Consider the following 22,964-nt stretch of genomic DNA (forward strand, 5'->3'; position numbering starts at 1 on the left):
TACAGAAAATATCATTCAATTAGAACACCCTGTTAGCTAAACAGTAACGTATAACAAGGTGAGTCTCGCTGTAACAAGAAAGAAAAGTCGTGGAAAGCACTAGGATCGACACTTTTTTACACATGAATCAAGTGGCCGAATCTTAGAGCATGCTGTAATCAGCTTCATCACTCGTGCCTATGTAACACATTATGGCAATCACAAAAACAAAGAATGATGAAAGCTCCAATGCTAGAGCTCCCCAGCCAATAACATCAGCATGCTTTAAGATAACTGGTATTGCAATGCTTCCAATTACTGAAGCTCCGGTCAGGAACTTCGTTGCGTTGACCCAACTGTTTCATCAGTAATCATTATGCATGACATTAATAACTGCTTTAGCACTCATTTTTAAGCTGACAAAAAGTCAAATCCTGACCTGGAATCATTTAAATGTTAAAGAGTCTTACCCGCTATCAGATTCTGTAAGAAGCGAGGAGCTATCGGAGCCCACAAAGAACAGCAAGGGCATTGGAAGAGGCACATACATTATTACTGTAAGAGAAAATGAGTTGTCATCATCATGGCTAATTTCAATTTTAGATACTATTAATAACCAATAAAGGCCACTCTCATTTCCTCACGCATCAAATTTATCTGCATGCAAAATTATTCAGGACGGATACAAAGCACCAACTATTGGAAATGGAAAAAAACCTAACAATAAATTCAATTAAAGAGGCAGAACCAAAAGAGTCTTGCATGTTCAGTAGTCAAAATCACATGATAATTATATGTACAAATTCAAACCAATCGACACCACACGCCATAGTCCAGCAATAAAGAAGTATGCCAAATCTTATTCCTAGATAGTAATATGAAGTTTAACTTTCCCGAGACTAGTGTATGAACCTACATGAGCAAAATTTAAAACTAAATAAAAATCATGCAAGCAAGCATTAAAGTGTGTGCATGCTCTTGTCAGTTCCATGTGCATATAATATAGGGAGGTTAAATGAGGTCATATAATAGGTTGGTGATATTCGTTCTTGAGCAAGAAAGTAATGTTAAGCAAGGTACAAGAAAATAGCATACTTTGCTTTCATTTACAAGGAAAGCAACAATGACAAGTAGATGGAATCACCAGAACCTCTAACATGCATAAATATCAACTTTAGTTCTGGAATAGAAGTTTAGAACTAATATAAGAGCACAGAAAAAGGTATCCAGCATTACAGGTCACTTGGAACAAAATGAACTTGAGCTAATAGTGTCAAGCAGGGTTACGTCTCCAGGAATGTAGTAGATGATAATGGTCAGAATTGCTAAAGTGTCAGCACGCCAATTTGCCAATTGTGAAGAGTTGTGAGTATTTGGAAAGGGTTTTGATGAGCTAGGGTTTTGTAAAAAAGGCATGGCACCATAGGGATAGGTTCAGTTAGCTGGTCGACACAACTAGAAATTGTAAGGAAAAACCTCATGATAATAGAGTGGATGCTTAAGCAAATTCAGATTTAGACAACTAGTCCATCCAGAATCATAACTTCGGCTGATACAAATTCTTGCACAACATGCATGATAGAGGGCATGCAATTTATCAGAGACCATATTTTCAATCACAACTTATCTCCTTACACGTGAGTAGAATACTTTAGAACCAAAGAAAGAAGCTTGAGACTATCTTTTAGGATTCCGCGCATGAGTACAACATGAAAACGATAGTGTGAGTGGAAATTAAGGGATTCTTGTAAATATGAACCTTGCATTTTCAGGAACATGGTATATTTCTAACTTTCAACAAGTAGATTATGCAGACATGAGCCCATGACACCAAAAAAAAAAAAGTTGGGTAGGAAATCAAAATCCAAAGTTACAAAATGCGAACAAGACAATCATAATCATCAGCAAAAATAACAAAATACAATCATCTTAGAGAGAAACTCGCAGTCACTTAGTCTTACCGGTTAGCATCGGCCACCAATTATTGTACAGGGCACACGCCTGCAACACCAAACATGACAAGCAAGAAAATTACGATTGACTTGGCCACAAAAATACTCATTAAACAATATCAAAATTTAATGGAGATTATAAAAGAAATGAGCACAAACCAAAATTTGCAACACAATTCCTCCAGAAACCAAAATGGCCAGGAAAGCAAGCTTGCCAGTATGCAAACAGGCACGCATATAGCCCGGTAAGTCCGCCATGGCCTCACCTAATCATCCGTGGAAACAAAGCCTGTTGAAACTTCATTCGTGCAGAAATAAGAAAAAACCCATCAATAATTCAAGCTTAAAACAGTACAAAAACTCATTATTTAACCGATTTAAATTACAATCTATTACAAACAAAGAGAGGAAAGGAGAGAAAGAGAGGGCAATTTAAAATTAGAGAGGGATCAGGGAGAGAAACTAGATTTAAACTAAAATTAAAATTAAAATTAAGAAGAGAGATTTACGTACTGTTCACCGGGTAAAATTATTCTCCGACAGACGTAGCAGTAAGAGCTTACAAGGAATCCAAACGACACCCTATGGCCACCCCTTTTTGGGTGTGTATGGGTTACAGCCTTGTATGTACTGAATTTATTATTATTGTTGTTATTATAAATATTATTGAGAATGTTAATTAAAAACTAATTAGATTACTCGTATGTTTGTTGTTGGGGTGGTAGCTTACTGCATGATTGTTGCGTTACCTACGGGTCTCATCAAATTTTTATTTAATATTAAAAAAATATTCAGGTTACTATATTTTCTAAAAACAAATTATATAAAGATTAATATTATATGATATAGTTAATTTTATAAATTCAAAAACAATACGAAGAACATATAAAAATTTAGTTTGATTAAAAAAAATTATTATAGTAATATGATATAGTTAATTTTACAAATTCAAAAATAATCTGAATAATAGATAAAAATATAGTTTGATTAAAAAAAATTAATATGATATTTTAAAAAAATATTAAAACGACAACACATGGATCTACTTGGATTTACTTGGATCAACTCTTATTAACCTGTTAAATCTTCAGTCCAAGTCATGAGACCATAATAATTCTATAAAAAACAAATAATTTTTTTTATTAAACTTAGTTTTCAATCGATCCAATATTAAAAGATAAAATTTAAAATAAAATTCAATTACTAAAATAAATCTAGTCAGCCCAAGTTAACCTATTAAACCTTAATCATTAGACTAAGATAACGATATATAAAAAAAATAAAAAAAAAATTATAAATCTTAATTCTCAATTAACTCAATATTGAAAATTAAAATTGAAAAAAATTAATTAAAAAAAATACTAAAAACCATCTGAGTTAACAACCAAACTCATAACTCGAGTTATAAAGTTAAGATAACCTTATAAAAAAACAAATCGAAATAAATTATGATACATAATTCTCAATCAACTCAATATTGATGAATGAAATTAAAAAATAAATAAGGACAAAAAAAAACTCTAGCAATCAGGTTAACCTGTGACTTGGATCATGAAACCGTGATAACCTCATAAAGATTAAATAAAAAAAAACATGAAGCATAATTCTTAATTAACCCAAATTAAAATATTAAATTGAAAAAATACCTCGAGTCAATTCAGGTTAACTTGGTAAACTCGGATCATGAGATCGGGATAATTATATAGAAAGAAAATAAAAAATTATGAAGTCAAATTTATGAATCAACCAAATGTTGAATCATAAAATTAAAAAAAAATCAAATAAAAAAAAAACAGGCCAACCAAGCTAATCCGAAAAATTTGTGATATAGGTTATGAAACTGTGATAACTCCATATAAAATAAATTAAAATACATGATGTTAAATTTTCAATTAATCCAATATTAAAGAATAAAGTTAAGAAAAAAATTAATTTAAAAAATAAAAAATACTCGAATCAACCTGAGTTAACATGTCAAAATTACAACATAAAACTAATAATTTTATAAAAAATAAGTTAAAACAAAATCATAAATTTATTTGTGTGTGTGTGTCTATATATATATATATATATATATATATATATATATATATATATATATATATTTGATACTTTTACAACAACAGATGAAATAAGAATTATTTTATGATTCGAGTTCAACAGCCTAACCCGGAATTACTTCTTCGAGGAAAGTGCCTTAATGTCAAAGAGAGTAAATGCAAAATGTGAACCTTTGGCGGTGGCCTCTCGATTACGAGATCATCTGCTCTCATCCAGAACGACCCTGTTTTATGGAAAAAGGTATTAATCTCTGAATCTGATCATGTCTATGATTGTGGATCTTTCCCTATGGATTGATATTGCAAGCAAAACAGTATTCGCTCACGAGTTGACCTCCTTGAGTTGGTTGGTCTAGTGATTGGTTTCCTCTATCCTCGTCTTAACGAGAGCATTTGAAAGCATTTGTTTCGTAAATTCACCAATTTCTTTCCTGCACTCGAACATTTTGAGACCAATCCCTTCTATTGAATTTCATAGCATTTTTCATTTGTATTGGAGCTCTACTATTCAGTGGTTTCTATACCTGATAAAAATGCAAGCATTTAATTATCTTAATTTTATAGTTATGATTAATTCAAATCATATAGGTTGAGGAGTAGATCGGCATCCCAAGCTAGTAAAGGATGAATCGAAAGTGCTGTGGGAATGGGCAAGGTACAAAAGCTGTGTTATTTCCTTTCTCATGCAAACTGCGTCCTAATTGCCCTCTTTTCATTGCTATCAACAATGGGGTATGCAGAGTACAATTCCAAACAAAATATCTTTAGAGAAAACGGGCTTTTGGTTAACAAAAGACCCTGTGAATGTAAAATGGGACAGATAAATTATAAGAGGATTCCCTGATGTGAGCAAACTCAAGTTACCAAAACTCTGCATTGTGGAACTAATGGCATGATTTACATTAAAATCAATCCAGTTGGCCTTGTTATGTTTACATAGCAGTGGCCAAAAAAACATGGGTTGCGAAATTAATGAAGGGATCTTTAAATTCTTTCTGAAGTGGCACCTTACCAGAGCTTGCAGCTGTGTAGTTTGCAGTGTATCTTGCTTTCTGCACCAGCATGCCATGTGTTTTCTCTCTGTTCCGTGGTTGAATGTTCGTTGAGCTAAGTGAGAACGAGAAAAAAAGGCAGAGTCGAGCAGATTAAAGTCCAATGATGGCATAAGAGAAAATTTTATAAAGAACACCATGAGTTGAAGCCTGGTGAGCTCGTAATTTGATGATCTTTGTTTCACAATTGCACTTCATCCAGTGACTTATTGAACTTGGCCTGTTCCCTTTCTCAAGTTGCAACTTTCTGGGGTTTCATTTCAAAACACTTATGAGCTGGGCTGCCATGTCCTCACTTTAGAGCCAAAACGGTCAAATCCTGGCTAACGTTTGGGAAGTTCTCCTAGCTCGTGCGTTGAATCAAACTTGTATAAGATGTTTGATGGATGGAAACACTATAAGAATATTGTCATTACCAACAGCAAGATCAGTTGCAAAATAGCTTCAATGTTTTCTTTTGATTATTGTTCGCTAACATTTTTTTTTTTCAATTTTAGTTTGATTCCAAACTTTTTCAGGTGAAGATTTTCACTGCCCCCTACTGACTGCCCTTGAAATTTTCAGTTCATAATAGGTTAGTAACCAAATTTCATGTTGGTAAGTTCGTTGCAAATAACACTCTTTCTGGTAGTGAAAGTTAGTGTAGGGGATGGCGTTTTTTTGATGGAAGAAAACATGATAGAAGAAGGTAAAGCTTTTATGAGTTCTGGAGAACCTCTTCGAGTTCCATGGATGAGTCAGGCTTTAGAGATTGGGGGGGTGTCCTAGCTATACAATTTCTTCTGTCTCTTGATTGTTTCCAATTGTCGGAAACTTAAAACTTCTGTATTGGCATAGGAATTTTCGTTTATAATCTGAAATGTAGCTAGTGCTGTTGGCTTTTTTTGCCTCTAGAAATGTAACTACATTTCCAGAGCTTTTGCAATTGATCCACTAGCAAGAGATTTCATGTTTTGCTCTATCTTATGAGAGAAGTGGCAGTGCAAGTCACAGCTTCCAATTAGAGTTTGATATCGACTTTTTTAAGTTCTAATAATTGGACTGCATTTATAGAACACAGAAGATGTTAAATGGAGGAAAGGATTTATTCCCTCTAAAAATAAAAATAAAAATAAAAATAATGATAATGAAGTCTGTCTCATTACATTCGGTCCCAGTGCTCTGGGCCATAGTTGGAGGACCCCATTCCTTCCACAATTGGCATCGATCCGCCTCTTTGTTGGACCGCCGGCGCGAACACAGTGCTCTCTGACCAGAACCAGGGACCATATTCGAATTTAGATCTCGACATGCTGGTGGTTAGTTACTGTAGACATCTTGCCAGGAAGTTGGTGGGCTCATCATGAATTAGGTCTGGGTGGCTGGTGGTTTCGGGATCCCTTAGAAAATTCTTCTTTTATGGCTCGGGTATAGCTATGTATTCATTCAGTAATTGTACCCCTTCTTCACTCTTGGACCTCGTTTCTTAATAGTGTGAATCTTCCATGCTGTGTATGAGAGGTTTAAATAAACTAGAAATTACATAGTCTGTCTAAGCTATAAAACATAAAAAAAAATTCAAAATTACAAAGGAAAGAAGCATAAAATCCGAGATAAGCAAGAAATTCAAAAAGAAAAAGAAAAAAAAACAAAAATTACCAAAACGAAGGTGTTTAATGAAATTTTTAATATTTAAAGATCCGATAGTCCACATAACAATACAATGATTGCTACATGGAAAACAACTTTCAAAAACTCCTGTAAAAATTTGAATGTGATTCAACAATCAAATCAAAAATCATGATCTTTTTGAATTGTTATTTTGTCATGGTATAACCAAATTTTCTTTTGAAACCTTGATCTATCTCATTGATGTATAAATACATCTGCTAAGTCATCCGCATAATCTGTCTAAGATAAATTCTCATCTAGTTATAGCAGACTTACACTTTACAGCTCAGAATCACTTAATATCGTAAGCTTGAACACATCAATTTTGCTACTCCTAATCTTGTTTTAAAGACATCATGGTACCATCCCTGAAAGCAAGAAAAAAATGGAACATTAATGCCAGTAATTCAATTCAACATGTGATTTTTTGCAAGTTGGAGCTCCTGTTTGGATGCAAGTTGCTTTAGATGGAGCAGACAACTGCATCTGGAAAGATGACCCGAGACTAGATTGCTTACCAACCAAATACAGAGTGGAGATATCTGCTCAATGGAAATAAATTGAGTAGCTCTTTACATTGTGGGACAACCATGATATATAGCCTGTTTGAAAATGTTGGTCAATTTATATTTTTAAAAGAATCAATTTTTTTTTATTAAAAATTAATTTTTTATATGTTTAAATCGTTTGATATGCTGATTTTAAAAATAATTTTTAAAAATTAAAAAATATATATTATTTTAATATATTTTAATAAAAAAATTACTTTAAAAAACAATCATATAACCATAATTTCAACTAAACGAACCTTTAAATGTATGGACATGACTTGACTTGGAAATTGATGGAATAGATCCAAGAAACCAAGACAACCGTCCAAACCAGCGGGCCACGATAGGAATTGTAGAAAATAATAGCAGAAACACACGTATATATGGCAATCCTTATCATCCATAAATATGCCATATGAAAATAATAATAACAATATAGGGGCTAAATGTCTTAAGGCCAAAGAAACTGAACTGTTGATTATTTTTAGATTTAAAAAAAAAACTTTTGGTTTCTAACAATTGTAACATGCAAACATAATATTTTGGTCTGAAATTGTTTGGTAACGGAAGTTCCAAAAATCGGATGGTTCTATTTTCAATTGATGGCATGGTTGAACTACTCCTTAAGCTAACAATAGTTTTTTAAGAAAGTTTGTGATTTTTTTTTCTTTGTTATTAAATTATCCTAATCTTATAATAAATTTATAAATTTAATAAATTAATCCAGATAGACTTGAGTTTTGACCAAATAACTTAGGTTATATATTTAATATGTTAACATGTACTGGTATCATATTTTTAGGCTTTTTTTTTTCTACATTGGTTTTTTTTTTATTCAACATCATTTTTTCTCTTTTCTAAAAACATGCTTATATCAATTAAACATTATTTTTTTATAATGAAAAATTACCTAACCTACAACAAAGCACAAGATTACTCGGCTAGTTGTTTAACTACAAATGAAATGTACTTTTCTCTCTATATGCCTTTCTCCTTTACAAATGAACTTGTTCCATAATTCTACAAAAAGAACAAAAGGCTTGCTACAAAATAGTAGCGAGGGAGCACGTGGGATGAGAGTGGGGCGGTGCTATCGTGGTCACCCATTATGTTTTTTTATTTTTTTTTGAAAAAAAGAAAAAGAAAGAAAGAAGGGTGGCGTCCATGAAATCATCCAAACACTGCCTTAGATCCTTGACAATGTATTCTGTCGGTAGGCAATCCTGAGATCTCTCTCGCAGGCTGCAAAATGGGACTTTATTCAACGAATAATGCCAGATTAATGCTTGATTTCATACCTTTCTTTTCTTACTTCAACAAGGAATGTTATTATGCTTGCAAGAGCACCATAGGTTATCCTGCTCCTGATTTCCTAGTCACTGCAGGGGCACAAAATAAAATCTAAAAGAAAAAAAAAGTTTGGTTTTGAGAAAACTATATTTATACGATATAGTGATTTGGAGGGCGTAAAAGGCTTGCTATGCTACCATAGTTTATAGGTAAATCCTTAAATACTTGATTCCAGTGGTAGGTATATTTTATTTATATAATATTATTTAGATTCAAAGTTAAAAAAGATGAAAAATGAACTTTTTTTGAAATTACAAATTTCTGTTTAAAATCCAATAAATTTTTTTGGCTGATATTATATTAATAAAAGATAATTTGGGAGGCATTTTTATTCTAGCTTGCGAGTGAACAAGTCTTTTTCTATTTTTTCTATTTTATTTGCATTAAACTAGAGTCAAGGGAACTTTTTTTTTTAATGGTTTTTACATAATTATCATGTCAATGAGAAATACTTTGTTATTTAAGTAGATCTAGAAAAACAAAAGAGCATGGTGAGATAACAAAATACCCTTGGATGCCAAAAAAAAATTAAATTGACCTGAAGGAGTTTTTTCTTCTTTCCGTCAATATTTTTGTGGTAGGACGAGGGGCTATTAAGTTTTAAAACAAATGAAGAAAATTAAAAAAAAAAAAAAAAAAACAAAACTATTGGTGTTTGCATAGCATGCATCAGCGTGTGGGAGACACCCACACTATTTAGGCAATGCATGTGCCTCCTTTTGGCATCCAAAAGTGCCCTTCCACCATGTCATTGAAGCGTGTCGGTGTACTTTACTTGCTGATGTGGCATGTCTTTGGTGGTAACCTAGTTTATTGTCGAAGAGCTTTTTTTTTCCTCCCTTGAAAATTATAGTTTTGTCCTCTTGGTTATTGGTATTTCAATTTAGTTTTTATTTTTTTAATTTTTAATTTTTTATGTTCGCCCTTCTGTAAAAAATTTATTTGTTTTCAATTTTATTCTTTAATCTCAATTTATCAAATATTATATTCTCTAATTTAGTTCTCATTTTTTTGGTTTCTAATTCTTTTCCTTGGTATTTTTGTAAAAGTTTTATTGACTTTTAATTTCATCCTTCAATTTAAATTGATGGTATTATGTTTTTCAATTTGATCCTTGTTGTTTTGATTTTGATTTTTTTTTCTTGATCCTTTGTAAAAATTATTATTCTTTTCAATTTTTCCCTTTAATCAAAGCAATATTTTTAGTTTTTTATATCAATTTTGATCCCTTTTTTTATTTCATTTAGTCATTTTTCTAAATTAATTTTTCTTTCTCAATTGCACCTTTCAATCAAATATAAAATTTATTTTGTTTTTCAATTTTGATTCTTATTCTTTTAAATGATGTTTTGTAATCCTTTTGATACTTGAAATTCTTTTTTGAATTTTATTTTTTAATAATTGATTGATTAAGAATTGAACTTCATGGTTTTTATAGATTAGATGCTTTAGATTGAATGACTCGGGTCATGGGTTTGAAAAGTAAGCACAAGTATTTTTTTTTTATCAGGTTATTCCAATTTTATGATATGGACCATGTATTTGGCGGGATATTCTATGTTAGCTCAGCCCTGATTATCAGGGGTTACAAGTTTGTCATGCTTACTTGGGTTGATCAAGACCAGTTTTTTATGTTTTTCTCACACCATTTCATTCTTCCGTGTTTAATGGTTTGTGAATTGAGATACATTATTTGTTCCATTTTGAAAAAACTATTTCTCCCCAGGTTATCTTAAATGCTTTTCTTTTAAAATTTGATCCATATACTATTTTTTTTTCCTTCTAATAAAAATAAAATCAGCTTATTTAACCCACTCGAGTTTATGACTCGAGTCACATATTTTTCTTTCTTTTTAAAACATGTTTGTGGTAGTTGAACATTTTTTTTTAGAGAAAAAATAGTTTAGCTTCGCAGCGGAGCACGAACATCAAGACTAGTTCAAACACTAAATTGATTATATTTTACCTTTAGAAAAACAATAATCAATGGTTGGAATCATTCATTGCTCCTTTCTCTATTTACTTTCTTTTGCAGTTATTCTAGCCAAGCAAGCCATATTGACTACTGAACTAAACTACATTAAGGAACATGCCTAATTTTCAACTAGTTCATAAAAGGCATAATGAGTGATATGGAATTCAAACAAACTTTCCTGTTTTATCCATGAATTGATCACTTTTCTTGCTGATTTTTTTTTATATATATATAAATGAGTACTTCTATATAATAAGGAAAAAAACATAAAGAAATCTTAATTTAGTTTCTAAAACATCATTCCTTTTGGTCTCATCAACTTTGCCTCAAACCTAATTGACTAATAACAATAGTGTCTTTTCACCCGTGCATTGTTATTACTACTCGTATATTCTAATTTGTATATGACTTGAACATGATGTTAGAAGGCACCAAAATACTCTCAAACCTATCTTAAAGCATAGTTTTAATGCCAAATTATTGCTAAATATTTCACCATTTTATTAGTAAAATTTAGTGTTAAAGATTCCATTAGGGTGAATTAGGGTTTGTTTAGACCTTTTAGATTAAGATATTTAATAAGCAAGCGTAAATTGTTTATAGAATCGATGAATCTTGTAAATTGTTAATTTGACACTAACAATAAATGGATTGAAAGAATGATATTATTTAAGTTTATTATTTTAGAGATAAGATTTATAAAATGAAAAGGTTTGAAACATAAATGATAATTTGACAAAACATCAATAACTTCCACTATTTTAACTATTTGCATGCCTCTTGTAGTAATTGTGTTGCTAACCTTTCATTTTTAATAATTATTGGAATTTAATTGGAATTTTGAGAGATTTAAACATATATTTTGAACTAAACTTCCCAATGCAACTTTGTTTGCTTATGTTTCCCAAAAAATAAAAGTTCAATTTCATTATCAATTTGGTTTTTTCCTCCACTCCAATCTAAGTCCATCATCATCATCATCATCATCCAAGCCCTCTTGTATGTGTAGTATCCAATGATTAGTTATATATAGCTTTCTTTGTATTGTTTCATGAAACAGTCAAGTTTCTCAATATTTTATATAGAAATTCCTAAGTTTCATGATCTTATAATTAAAAAATTATGAAATTCAAACTTGATATTAAAAATATAATTAGGAAAATATCATGCATATATGATTGCTCAATTTTTATCATGTTTAATAATGATGATGATCTTATTTACATGGCCCTACTATTTTTAATATCTGTAATTATTTGGGGCCTTGCTAGATAATTGGTCCATGTTTCACTACGAGTTAGGTAAAAAAGAATTAACATAAAAAATGTTCTAATTGTAAGAATATTTTTTTATTATGAACTCAAATTTTGATGCACACATTTAATAAAATATATTGAGAATTATATACATTAATAAATATTAAAAACAAATTTTAACGCTATCTAAAAATGAAAGTCATTAAACTAAAAAAATATATATAAATTAACATATTCAATCTTGTGCTGTGGGGAGTCTTTATATATTTTTTTTTTACTTACTTATATGGTACTAATTATTTTAAGAAGTGTAATAATTAAAGTAAACATTCAAAATAAAAAAAAAGATTTAAAATAAGGATAAAACATGTATCTCTCTAACTAAAACTTCTTTGTCTCACTAACATGCTATTATTTGTTTTGGATTTTTTTTATCAAAACATTTATTTTTTAGATAACATTCTATCATTATTTCAAAAGCAAGTTTAAATTATATATATAAAAAATAACATTATAATAATTAAAAAACATAACAACAACAACACAACATTCATGCATTACTGTAGGGAGGTCTTTGGTAATGTCATTAAATCTGTCCTAGCAAATCACCCTTAAAATCCTCCTGACCTTGATTTTTTACCTAGCTCAGGTATCAAATTAAATTATGTAAAAGACAACCTGATATGACTTAGTCGACCAAGCATGACCAAAAGCAACCTGAACAATTGATAAAAACACTACATGACTTAAAAAAAGTTAATGACAACATAATTTTTTGAATATCAAGATAACAACACTTTGATCTAAATCGACCAATCAAGGTTATTAAACTTATGACATAGGTTATGGATCTAAATGAGTTAAGAACTTTGTCTTTTGAAACTATTATTTTTTTAATTACATGATAATAAAAACAAATATTGACATGAAAGTAATAAAAAAAGAGATAATGATGGGCTGTATAAAAAGAACGCTTACTATTATTATAAAAAGACTATTCTAATCTTATTCGATAACAAAGTAAAAATAAATGATATGTAATAAAATAATATATCTTAATATATTTTAGATTAATTAATTTTAAAGAAACTTAAATTTAACTACAAGAAAAAAAAAAAGACAAAAAAAAACCTAGATATGCATGCTTGGGTGATCCAAAATGTTTGTCCCATAAAGAATAAGCTCATGCATATGAGCTTGCCAGGTCAAGAAAGCAAACTTGGGCCTTTAATTTTTCAAAATTATAGTTTGGCCAATAATTTTATTTTTTTTTACAAAAAAAAGTAGATGATGTATCATTTGCTAAGTTTACAGTCACCTGAGAGGCGGTTAGAAAATCATGCCATGATGTTTTAAGACTCAAAAAATCAATTTTTAACTTATATTTATCTAAAACACTCTTTAGGTAAAGTTTAGTTACTATTATGAAATATAAAAAGCAAATATAATAGAGACAAAAATGTATCTAGAATAATTTTGAATAGATAGAAATAAGACATAAAAAATTGTCTCTAAAATAGTTTTGAAGTGAATATTTGTACTTTCAAAATAAAAAAATTTTTTTACAAAGAGACATGTACCTTTTATTCTCATTGTCTATTTTTTTGTCCTGAAATAATAATTAAATACTACCTTATAACCAAATAAATTAATTCATTAAATAAAAAAAAAAATTATAAATCAACTCAAAAACACAAAATTGAATAGAAAAATAAAATCCTCCTCGATCTCAGTCTACATTTTTTTCAACATAGAAGACAAAAAATAAAATAAAATGAAGTGGAACACTTTTGACACTAAATTTTTTTTTTTTTTTGTTAACGAAATCTCCCCAATAAAAATCTTTTCTCCATTCACTATTTTACAATGATTATTTCTTAAACTCAAGGATTGGCATGTAAATAAAATAAAATTTTGAATTAAAACATATAATTTTCAAATTAAAAAGCCAAAAAGAAATTTAACATAATTTGAAGGGCAAAATAATGTTTGAAAAGGCATATTTTTTAACAGTAAAAATATTCTTTGTTTTAGCTATAATGTCAAATCAGGTTCCTTCATATTCAATTTCTTTCAAATCAATATAAATAAATATGTTTTTATAAAATCAAACATCATAAAGGTAGGATGTTTTTTGACACATTGAGAATCTCTTGAAAAACTAATAAAAATAAATTTTTAGTGCCAAATTTGAAATAACACATTGTGCACAGATGAAAATGAAAAAAAAAAACTTGGTGACTGAATTGAAAAAAAAAACCCTTCAATGATCAAAGAAAAATACAAAAAACTGTCTCAGTAAACAGTAAAGATGTCATATGATGTAGTAATTTGCTCTATAATTTTCTATTATGTGCTAATATTGCTCGTTTGTGTGTACTGTCAACAACAACAATATTTGAAGAATTACATTACAATTACCAAAAAAAAAGGGACTTCTGTAATATAATTCTTAAAATAATGTTACACAAAAGATATTACCATTTGAAATAGTATGTGGACGGAAAGATAGCAGTGGTATAGAATTATGGATGGATGATATTACCATATGAAATAGTGTGTTGGACTAAATGAGATAAATTTAAGAATAGAGGGACCAAATGCACCATTAACCTTAACTAGAATCAATCAACTCAATGTGGAGTTTGATCTTGTACAATACAGCTGACTACACTAGATCCTCCTCCCTGCCACCGCTCTCCAATCTAGTCTTATTAAACAGCAGATAAATGGTAAATTGTAGACAACTTGAAGTTTTATCTTATGTAACTACTGGAGTCCTACTGTGAATATTGGTTCAAGTAATGTACAAACTCCTAAAAATCCGTCTTTTATTAATAGCTAATACTCTCCCTCCCTCCCAGCTTTGCTTCTTTACCCCCACGGTCACACTGAGACACTGAAACCGAGTTCAAGCACTGTGGAGATCTAGAGTGTGTGTGTGTGTGTGTTTAAGTAAGCTCTCATTGAAGAGCTAACTAGATTCATCTTTCAGGTTTGATCCATTTCTCTACTTCTTTTACTCTTCTTTTCTTCAAAAGTTCAAATCTTTTTGCTTAATGGATTTGGGAAATGCTACCGAACGATCTCAAAAGTCTCAGTCTTTTTACTTGTTTTACTCCCTTTCCTTTCTGGGTTTTTGAAATTCAATCAAAAGGTGTTACTTTCTTTCAGTTTTTGGTTTGCTGGTTTATGATCTTGTTGGGTTAAAAATGTTAACTTTGTAGTCGACCACAAGTCCACAATCGTTTTAAGACTCACGCCTGTCTTTAGTATAACCAAACTTTAGGACTAACAAATATTTGGCCTATGAATTGCAGCAATAGCTGTGAAGTATTTTTTTTTTCCTTTTTCCTTTTTTAGCTATTACAGCTTAAAAACAAGACTTTTTAGGCCCAGGAAATGAATCTAAGTTTCTTTTAGCTGCTTTTGTAACGATTCATGATAATTGATGACTTCGTTTCTAAATCTAGATCGCAAATTCACACAAGTGTTCAGCTTTTGTATCAACTATTGGTGCTGTTTCTTTAAGTTTGCTCTTAAATTACGTGTCAATTTGTAGTGGATAATTTGAGAGTTATCCTTCCATGGCAGTATATTTGTTTACTGTTTTTCCCAATAGTTGAGTTACTTCCAGAATTTTATTGGAGTTGCTGATGTTAAAATTCTAAAGACGCAGGTCAGAGATTCTTGTGATACATCTTGTTTTTATTAGTAAGTCGGCTGACCATCTTGATATAAAAAAGAGCAGCTTAAAAACGTTAAGTGAGACGGCAGATTTATTTATTAATTGAAGTAAATCTGAAGTTAGCAATGATTTCATGTGAAAATCAATCTATTTGTCATATCTGTTGAGGTTAGAAGACATTTTGTTAATCATATTTGTATTTTATTTGAGTATATTAAGAGTCCTGCACTTGCCTTTTTGATGCCAGTAGGTATCAGAACTCACTTATAGCTTAAACATATCTGCTCTTTATCCCGTGATAGATGATTTTTTCAAGTTTTTTTCATAAAGTTCTTTCCTCTCAGCTTTAGCTTTTCTGCCAGATGTTCCACAGCAAGTTAAATCTTCTAACTATATTGCATCTTATTGTGTGCTTCAGGGGATTTTCCCAAACACATCATGGGTAACAAGCACAACTCTGCAGGGTTCAAAACACGAAGTCCATTGTCTATATTCATTGTTATCTGTTTGTGCTGTTTCTTTTACATCCTGGGTGCGTGGCAGAAGAGTGGTTTTGGAAAAGGAGATGGCATAGCTGTACAGATGTCCAAGCAGACGGATTGTCAAATCTTCCCTGATCTGAACTTTGAAACCCATCATAATGATGTTGAGATTATTGAGCCTTCTAAGCCAAAAGCCAAAGTATTTAAACCATGTGATGTCAAGTATACTGATTATACTCCTTGCCAAGAACAAGATCGAGCCATGAAATTTCCACGGGAGAATATGATATACCGGGAAAGGCATTGTCCTCCTGAAGAAGAAAAACTGCATTGTCTTATTCCAGCACCCAAAGGGTACACGACTCCATTTCCTTGGCCAAAAGGCCGTGATTATGTCCATTATGCTAATGTTCCACATAAAAGCCTGACTGTGGAGAAGGCTGTTCAGAACTGGGTTCAATTTCAGGGTGATGTATTCAAATTTCCTGGAGGAGGGACCATGTTCCCTCAAGGTGCAGATGCATACATTGATGAACTTGCATCGGTGATCCCTATAGCAGATGGCTCTGTCAGAACCGCTCTAGATACTGGTTGTGGGGTATGTTGATTGCTCTTATTATCAATATTTTCAATCAAATTGTTGTCAACCTATGAGTATGTGATGTGTATATAAATGTTCAGCTGCCTGATAGCTTAGAATTCAGTTCCTCTCAGTGGTTAGTCAGAACGTTTTGGTAACTGTTTTGCTGTTGTCTTTCATCTTGAGATATTAATCATGGGTATGGAGCCACTCTAAATGCGTCTTGATAGTCCTGGATTGTTTGACTGGGTTTTATACTCCCCTATAGTTTAAGAGCTAAAGTAAACTCGTCTTATGTATAATCAGGACTTTGTATTGTCTTTATTTGGATGTGATGGCTAAATAAGGGCTGATCACACATCTTCAAAGGATCTGATACCTTTATGTGACTTCATTCTGGAGTCTCTAATGTTTAATATTACATCCCTTGTTTTTGTGCTTTTGGAGTTGGATTATTCCTTAAAGTACAAAAACCTTTTTACTATCTGGCTCACCCATTGTAATAAGACCTATAAGTTTGGAGTGATATAAGTACAATATAAAACCATTCTTGAAGCTCACTCAATAGCGTAAGCTTTTAGATTGATATGATTCTTTAACAAAGTATCAAAGCTTTAATAATCAAATGGTTAGGGGTTTGAATCTCGCTATTCTTATCCTATCTTCAAATTATATTTAATTAATAGCATAAGGTAGTGTGACTCATTGCAAGTCTCAAGCTCAAAGAACTTTCACTCGAAAGGGTATCTTAAAGAGTAATATAAAACCATTCCCGGGGCCTCACTAATGGCTTAACTTTTACGTTGAGATGGTTGTTTGACTGACAAATCATGATAATTTTTTCCATGTGTTAATCACAGGACACAATGTAGAAAAAAATGCATCATATGTTGCACTAGTGGTCTCAACATACTTTCCTCCTTCCCTTCCCCTCCATTCTTGCATGCAGTGGCATGAAAGCTACTCATTTTAATTGATGGCTTCTTATTGTTTTATGCGGCTGAGCTCATGAATTCAATTATCATATAGGTAGCCAGCTGGGGAGCATACCTGATGAAAAGAAATGTGTTGGCTATGTCATTTGCACCACGAGACAATCATGAAGCGCAGGTACAATTTGCATTGGAGCGGGGAGTACCTGCTGTTATTGGGGTTCTAGGTTCAATACATCTTCCATACCCATCGAGAGCCTTTGATATGGCCCAGTGCTCTCGATGTCTAATTCCATGGGCCGCAAATGGTTAGTGCTACTACTATTAACATCCTTGATGATTTTGTTTATTTTTCTTAAAAGTACACTTCAGTATTTCAACAGATGGATGGAATTATAGATATCTGTATGGGTGAAACTTAGTCTAGATATGCTATTGATAACAATAAAGACCCTCTTCATGAAAATTATAAGTTTGTAAGAGATGATTGATAATTGAATGTTTGATGCAAGATCTTCAATCACGGCACCCTAGTACAATGACTTACAAGTTGTGACAGATTTGATAGGTTGGAAAAATGGAAAGTAGGTGATAGGCTGTGTTTTAGCGAAGTAACAAGAAAACAAACCTAGCATTTAAGAAAAAGAAAACAAACCTAGCATCACACTACAGCTCCTAGAAATCACACCTAGGAATTCTTAGGCATCACTCCTAAGATAAGATGCATCTCATCACATAGCGTGAACAAACCATTTCTAGTAAAAATAATGAACTCAAAAGGGCAGGCTCGCAAATAAAAATCATAACATAAGCTGGAGATTGATAGTTGAGGTTATTGGAAACTATGTTCTTATGCTAAAAGTATCAGTGCCTTGACCCTCAGATGGATTTTACACTACCTTTTCCCTGTTGCCATATGATAATCAGGAAAACTTTCTAGTTTGATAGATGGTTTGTTTTGTTATTGCAGTTAAAAACCAGCTGAGCTTTTAAGATTGTGCTCCACAAAAACAATATTCTCATTTCAGTTAAACTTTTTACTTATCTTATTATCTTCCATGCGGAAATATCTTATTAAATTTTAGGTTTCAATACCTAAACTGATTGTATTAACTAGATCTCTTTTTATCTGGTGGAAGCTTGCAATTTTTTTAACATGTGGATTCCTGTATCCAGATGGAATGTTCTTGATGGAAGTTGACCGTGTCCTCAGACCTGGTGGATACTGGATCCTTTCTGGCCCGCCAATCAATTGGAAGACCTACTACCAGACATGGAAACGGTCAAAGGCTGATCTCCAAGCTGAGCAAAGAAGGATTGAAGAGCTGGCTGAAAGTCTTTGCTGGGAGAAGAAGTATGAGAAGGGAGATATTGCTATCTTTAGGAAAAAAGCAAATAACAAAAACTGCCGCAGGAAGTCTGCTAGTATTTGTGAATCAAAAGATGCTGATGATGTCTGGTGAGTTTGCATGCACCTTGATTTGCTTATTTTTTATTACACCTGTTAGAGGTCTGAACAGCCTCTTAGAAGATGTTTTGCTCATCTAGTACAATGTTACATTGGAATGTGCGGACATTTTGCCAAATTCACTGCATTTACTTTTAGAAAGATGGAATTGAGAGGCTGTTTACAAGGAAAAGAAGAAGCTTAAGAGGAGTTTGCTTCCTCATGTTCTATTTGGTTGAAATTTGGAAGGTGAGAGAGAGAAGAATTTTTGAAAGGGGAGGATCGCCCATTTCAAGGTTAAAACATCTCTTTAAAATGTTTATGATTGCTAGACATAATAGTGCTAGGTTCACTCTTGTTTCATTTATGGTTTTGGGTGAAATTTCATGCAATGCCATTGCTTAGTTTCATTCAACTTTGAATTCATACCAAACATCTAAACTAGAAAATGTCTTATTAAATGGTTGGACTAACAATAAATAGCTCATGACATGCATGCTGTTAACTAAGATAACCATGAATTGACTAGGTAATTGATGGAGGGACAAATATGAAATAAAAGTAAAATAAAATGATTGGAGGTCAACCTGCAGATGAAGTATTTCATTCTATGCGTCATTTTCAGTTTAGGCATTCATTTCCTCTTTTATCCATTTCCATGGTGAACTAATCGGGTTAGCATTCCCTCATATGACACCCTGTTGACTGTGGTGGATATAGAACTTGCTATAATTGCCCTTTTAATATCTAGAAGTAACAATGTTTACCCCCTGTAATTCTTTCCCTGCTGTTTATTTTAGGTACAAGGAAATGGAAGCATGCAAAACTCCTCTCCCTGAAGTAAACAGTGCAAATGAAGTAGCAGGAGGGGAGTTAAAGAAGTTTCCAGAGAGGCTTTTTGCAATTCCTCCTCGAGTAGCCAAGGGGCTTGTTGAGGGTGTCACAGCTGAATCCTTCCAGGAGGACAATAAACTTTGGAAAAAGCATATAAATGCTTATAAAAGGAACAATAAGTTGATTGGCACTACGAGGTACAGGAACATCATGGATATGAATGCAGGTCTTGGAGGATTTGCAGCAGCACTTGAATCCCCAAAATCATGGGTGATGAATGTAGTTCCAACCATTGCTAAGAATACTTTAGGCGTTATCTACGAGAGAGGTTTAGTTGGTATTTATCATGACTGGTATGGCCCTCGAATCTTCTCTAATTATTCCATGCTAATTGTGGTCTGATTTTTTTTTCTTCCTGTTGTTGGCCCCTTATTAGTCTTCTCAAGCAAAATGCTTGTGATGTTGCAAATAAATTGAGAATCACGAACCATTTCTTACCCATTTGAATTCCATCTCTTAATTGAAATAAATTGAGAGATGAACTTGAGAATTTCACTATTGATACCTAAAAAGGTCATTGCTTTCAAATCTTCATGACATTGTGATTGGTTGTCTTCTTTCAGGTGTGAGGGGTTCTCAACATACCCAAGGACATATGACTTTATCCATGCCAATGGTGTATTTAGTTTGTACCAGAACAAGTAAGCCTCCTCCTCATCTTCTTCTTCTTCCAGCAGACCATAAGTTGGGTCAAATTTCCGTGCTATCTATTTATTGTTCATACAAGCATTACACAATTTTATTAATTTGTCAATGAGGATTTTTTTTTTTAATCTTATAGACAAGTCATATGATGCATTTTATGTTCATTTTAATGTGTTCTCCTTTTGCTTTACATATTATCAGGAGAGCAAGTTGTGCTTTTAAATTAAACAGTGTGATGAAAATCCTTTTTATTTTTTTAACCTTTCTTACATAAAATCTGATAGACAGCTCCAGTTCTAAAATGCAAAATATTGATTTGAGGACCTCGTGTGCTGGTCTATTATCTAACTTTGACCATCACTGAGTTGTAATCAAATATACTTGGAAACTGAAACAGGTGTAACCTGGAAGACATCCTTCTCGAAATGGACCGCATTTTGCGTCCTGAAGGGATCGTGATCTTCCGAGATGAGGTTGATGTTATGAACAAGGTTAAGAAAATTGCTGGAGGAATGAGATGGGATACAAAAATGATGGATCATGAGGATGGTCCCCTTGTACCTGAGAAGATACTGGTGGTGGTTAAACAGTACTGGGTCGGTGGCACGGGAAACAGCACATCAAGCGATCAATAATCCAGTAGTCATTGTTTTCAGGGCAAAATTATGCCAGCAATTACAATGCCAAGCAAGTGATTAAATTGCTGAACTGAAGAATTCTGATTTAAGTTATTAATCTGTTGTTGTTGATGTGGAGCATATGCACAACTTAGTGGCTTGATCAGTTAAAGTATCAAGCTTCACGAATGCAATACTGATGACAAGAAGAATGTCCTTCACCATCAAAGGTTATATTTCTTGGTCAGCCACAGACAATATTCAGTTTATTCCATTTTGCCAAGACTTTAAAAGTCAAAGAATCTCCGGGTCCATTGTTGTCCGAGGTTGCAGCGCTGTAGCATAGCACCAACGAAGGATGGTGTGATTAAAGTTGAATTAGAGGAGCAAATACCACTATTCTCTGGAACTTGAAGGACCATGGATCCATTTTACCCTAAAAAATAATATTATAAATCATGTGATACCGAAACTAACAAGTTCTGCGAGTGATCATCAATGTCAAATAATGCCCCGTGCAAGAAAATCTTCACACGCATCGTCGTTGGGAGCAGCCAGCTTTCTTCTAAACCAGCTTTTGTGTTTAACGGTGAAATAATTAAATTGTGTTTTATGTCATGAAGTTTTTTAAATTAAGTTTGAAATGTAGTTTTTTGTAAAGTAGTTTTTATATATTTTTTTTAATTAGTTTTGTAAAATTTTATTTATATTTTCTATTTGCTATTGAAAAAATTAATTTTTTTTTATTTTTTATTTTTATAAAAAATAATTTTTTAAAAAATAAAATAAAAATATATTATTTTGATGTATTTTCAAGTAAAAAGTACTTTTAAAAAACACGCAATCAACATTTGCACCAAACATTGTATACATGTTTTTTTGCTATACATAAACTTTAACTACAACTTTTATCAAACACGTATCTAAATAGAACTAACTACAGCTTAGCTAACCGTATATATTTTAAACAAATGCACTCCTTGTTTTTACATTTTAAAAATACTTTGAAAAAATTTGAAATTTTTATATTTTTTTTTATTTTAAATTAATATTTTTTTAGTATTTTTAAATTATTTTAATGTGCTGATATTAAAATTAATTTTTTAAAAATAAAAATATATATTTTTTAATAAAAAATAACAATTCAAACGTTTAAAACATGTGCAGAACTGAACGATCGAAGTTTTACCATTATTGGTGTTGAAACCATCATCGAAATTGTATGACTTTTCTTTGCCTGCCCAAGTTCAGACTCCTCGTTGATTGGGGTAAAGGACAGATGGAACATCCACCAATAATGGATGATTCAGAAAATGTTCATCCAAAACCCTCCACAGTCCTCACTCCATTCTCCATGCTATGGGAACTTGATTTCGAGAGCGTCTGTCTCTTGAATTACTACACTGTTCATCCAGACAAGAAGACAGATCTCCGGATACTTGAGGTGATGTTTTTGTAGCTACTTATAATTGGATTTTGACTATTACCCTGTCAATTTCGAAATCGATTAAGCCCTTTGAAGTTTTCAACAGCATTGAGAAGGGATCGAGGAAGGAGACAAACAGCTAATTAATTTTTTTAATATTTTTTAAATTGTTTTGATGAATTAATATAAAAAAAATATTTTTTAAATAATATTTAAATATATTATTTTAAAAAATCAACGAGCTCAATTATCCTACGAGGGATCGTGGAGGGTGTCCACTTAGAGGGAAAGTGGCAAAGCTTCTCTATTATTGTCAATCGGCTATCATGCCTCTTGCTAGAATTAATGGTGATGTTGTTGGGTAGTGGTATAAGGATGTTTGAGAGTATGGTAGCAGTCGTTTTTTAAATAGTTTTTCGTGCTTGAAA

General features: G+C 31.9%; 2 protein-coding genes across 3 annotated transcripts; one reads left to right on the forward strand and one right to left on the reverse strand.

Moving 5' to 3' along the window:
- On the reverse strand, nucleotides 1-2,600 carry LOC118062914 (vacuolar protein sorting-associated protein 55 homolog). The gene is made up of 5 exons (XM_035076797.2): nucleotides 2,445-2,600; nucleotides 2,091-2,229; nucleotides 1,941-1,980; nucleotides 450-534; nucleotides 1-335 (listed from the first exon to the last, which is right to left on the reverse strand). The coding sequence occupies exons 2-5, from the start codon at nucleotides 2,187-2,189 to the stop codon at nucleotides 143-145; spliced, it is 417 nt and encodes a 138-aa protein (XP_034932688.1). The 5' UTR covers nucleotides 2,190-2,229; nucleotides 2,445-2,600; the 3' UTR covers nucleotides 1-142.
- Nucleotides 2,601-14,592: 11,992 nt separating this feature from the next.
- Nucleotides 14,593-21,357, forward strand: LOC118062915 (probable methyltransferase PMT14). Of its 2 annotated transcripts, none has more exons than XM_035076800.2 (7): nucleotides 14,593-14,820; nucleotides 15,932-16,593; nucleotides 17,605-17,815; nucleotides 18,684-18,966; nucleotides 19,755-20,141; nucleotides 20,412-20,489; nucleotides 20,891-21,357. In XM_035076800.2, the coding sequence occupies exons 2-7, from the start codon at nucleotides 15,952-15,954 to the stop codon at nucleotides 21,126-21,128; spliced, it is 1,839 nt and encodes a 612-aa protein (XP_034932691.1). In that variant the 5' UTR covers nucleotides 14,593-14,820; nucleotides 15,932-15,951; the 3' UTR covers nucleotides 21,129-21,357. The 2 variants fall into 2 exon arrangements, with proteins under 2 accessions (XP_034932691.1, XP_034932693.1); XM_035076802.2 differs by lacking the exon at nucleotides 14,593-14,820 and adding an exon at nucleotides 15,499-15,539.
- Nucleotides 21,358-22,964: the final 1,607 nt, after the last annotated feature.

Source organism: Populus alba, chromosome 3 (genome assembly GCF_005239225.2).
Source record: "Populus alba chromosome 3, ASM523922v2, whole genome shotgun sequence".
Classification (NCBI taxonomy): Eukaryota; Viridiplantae; Streptophyta; class Magnoliopsida; order Malpighiales; family Salicaceae; genus Populus; species Populus alba.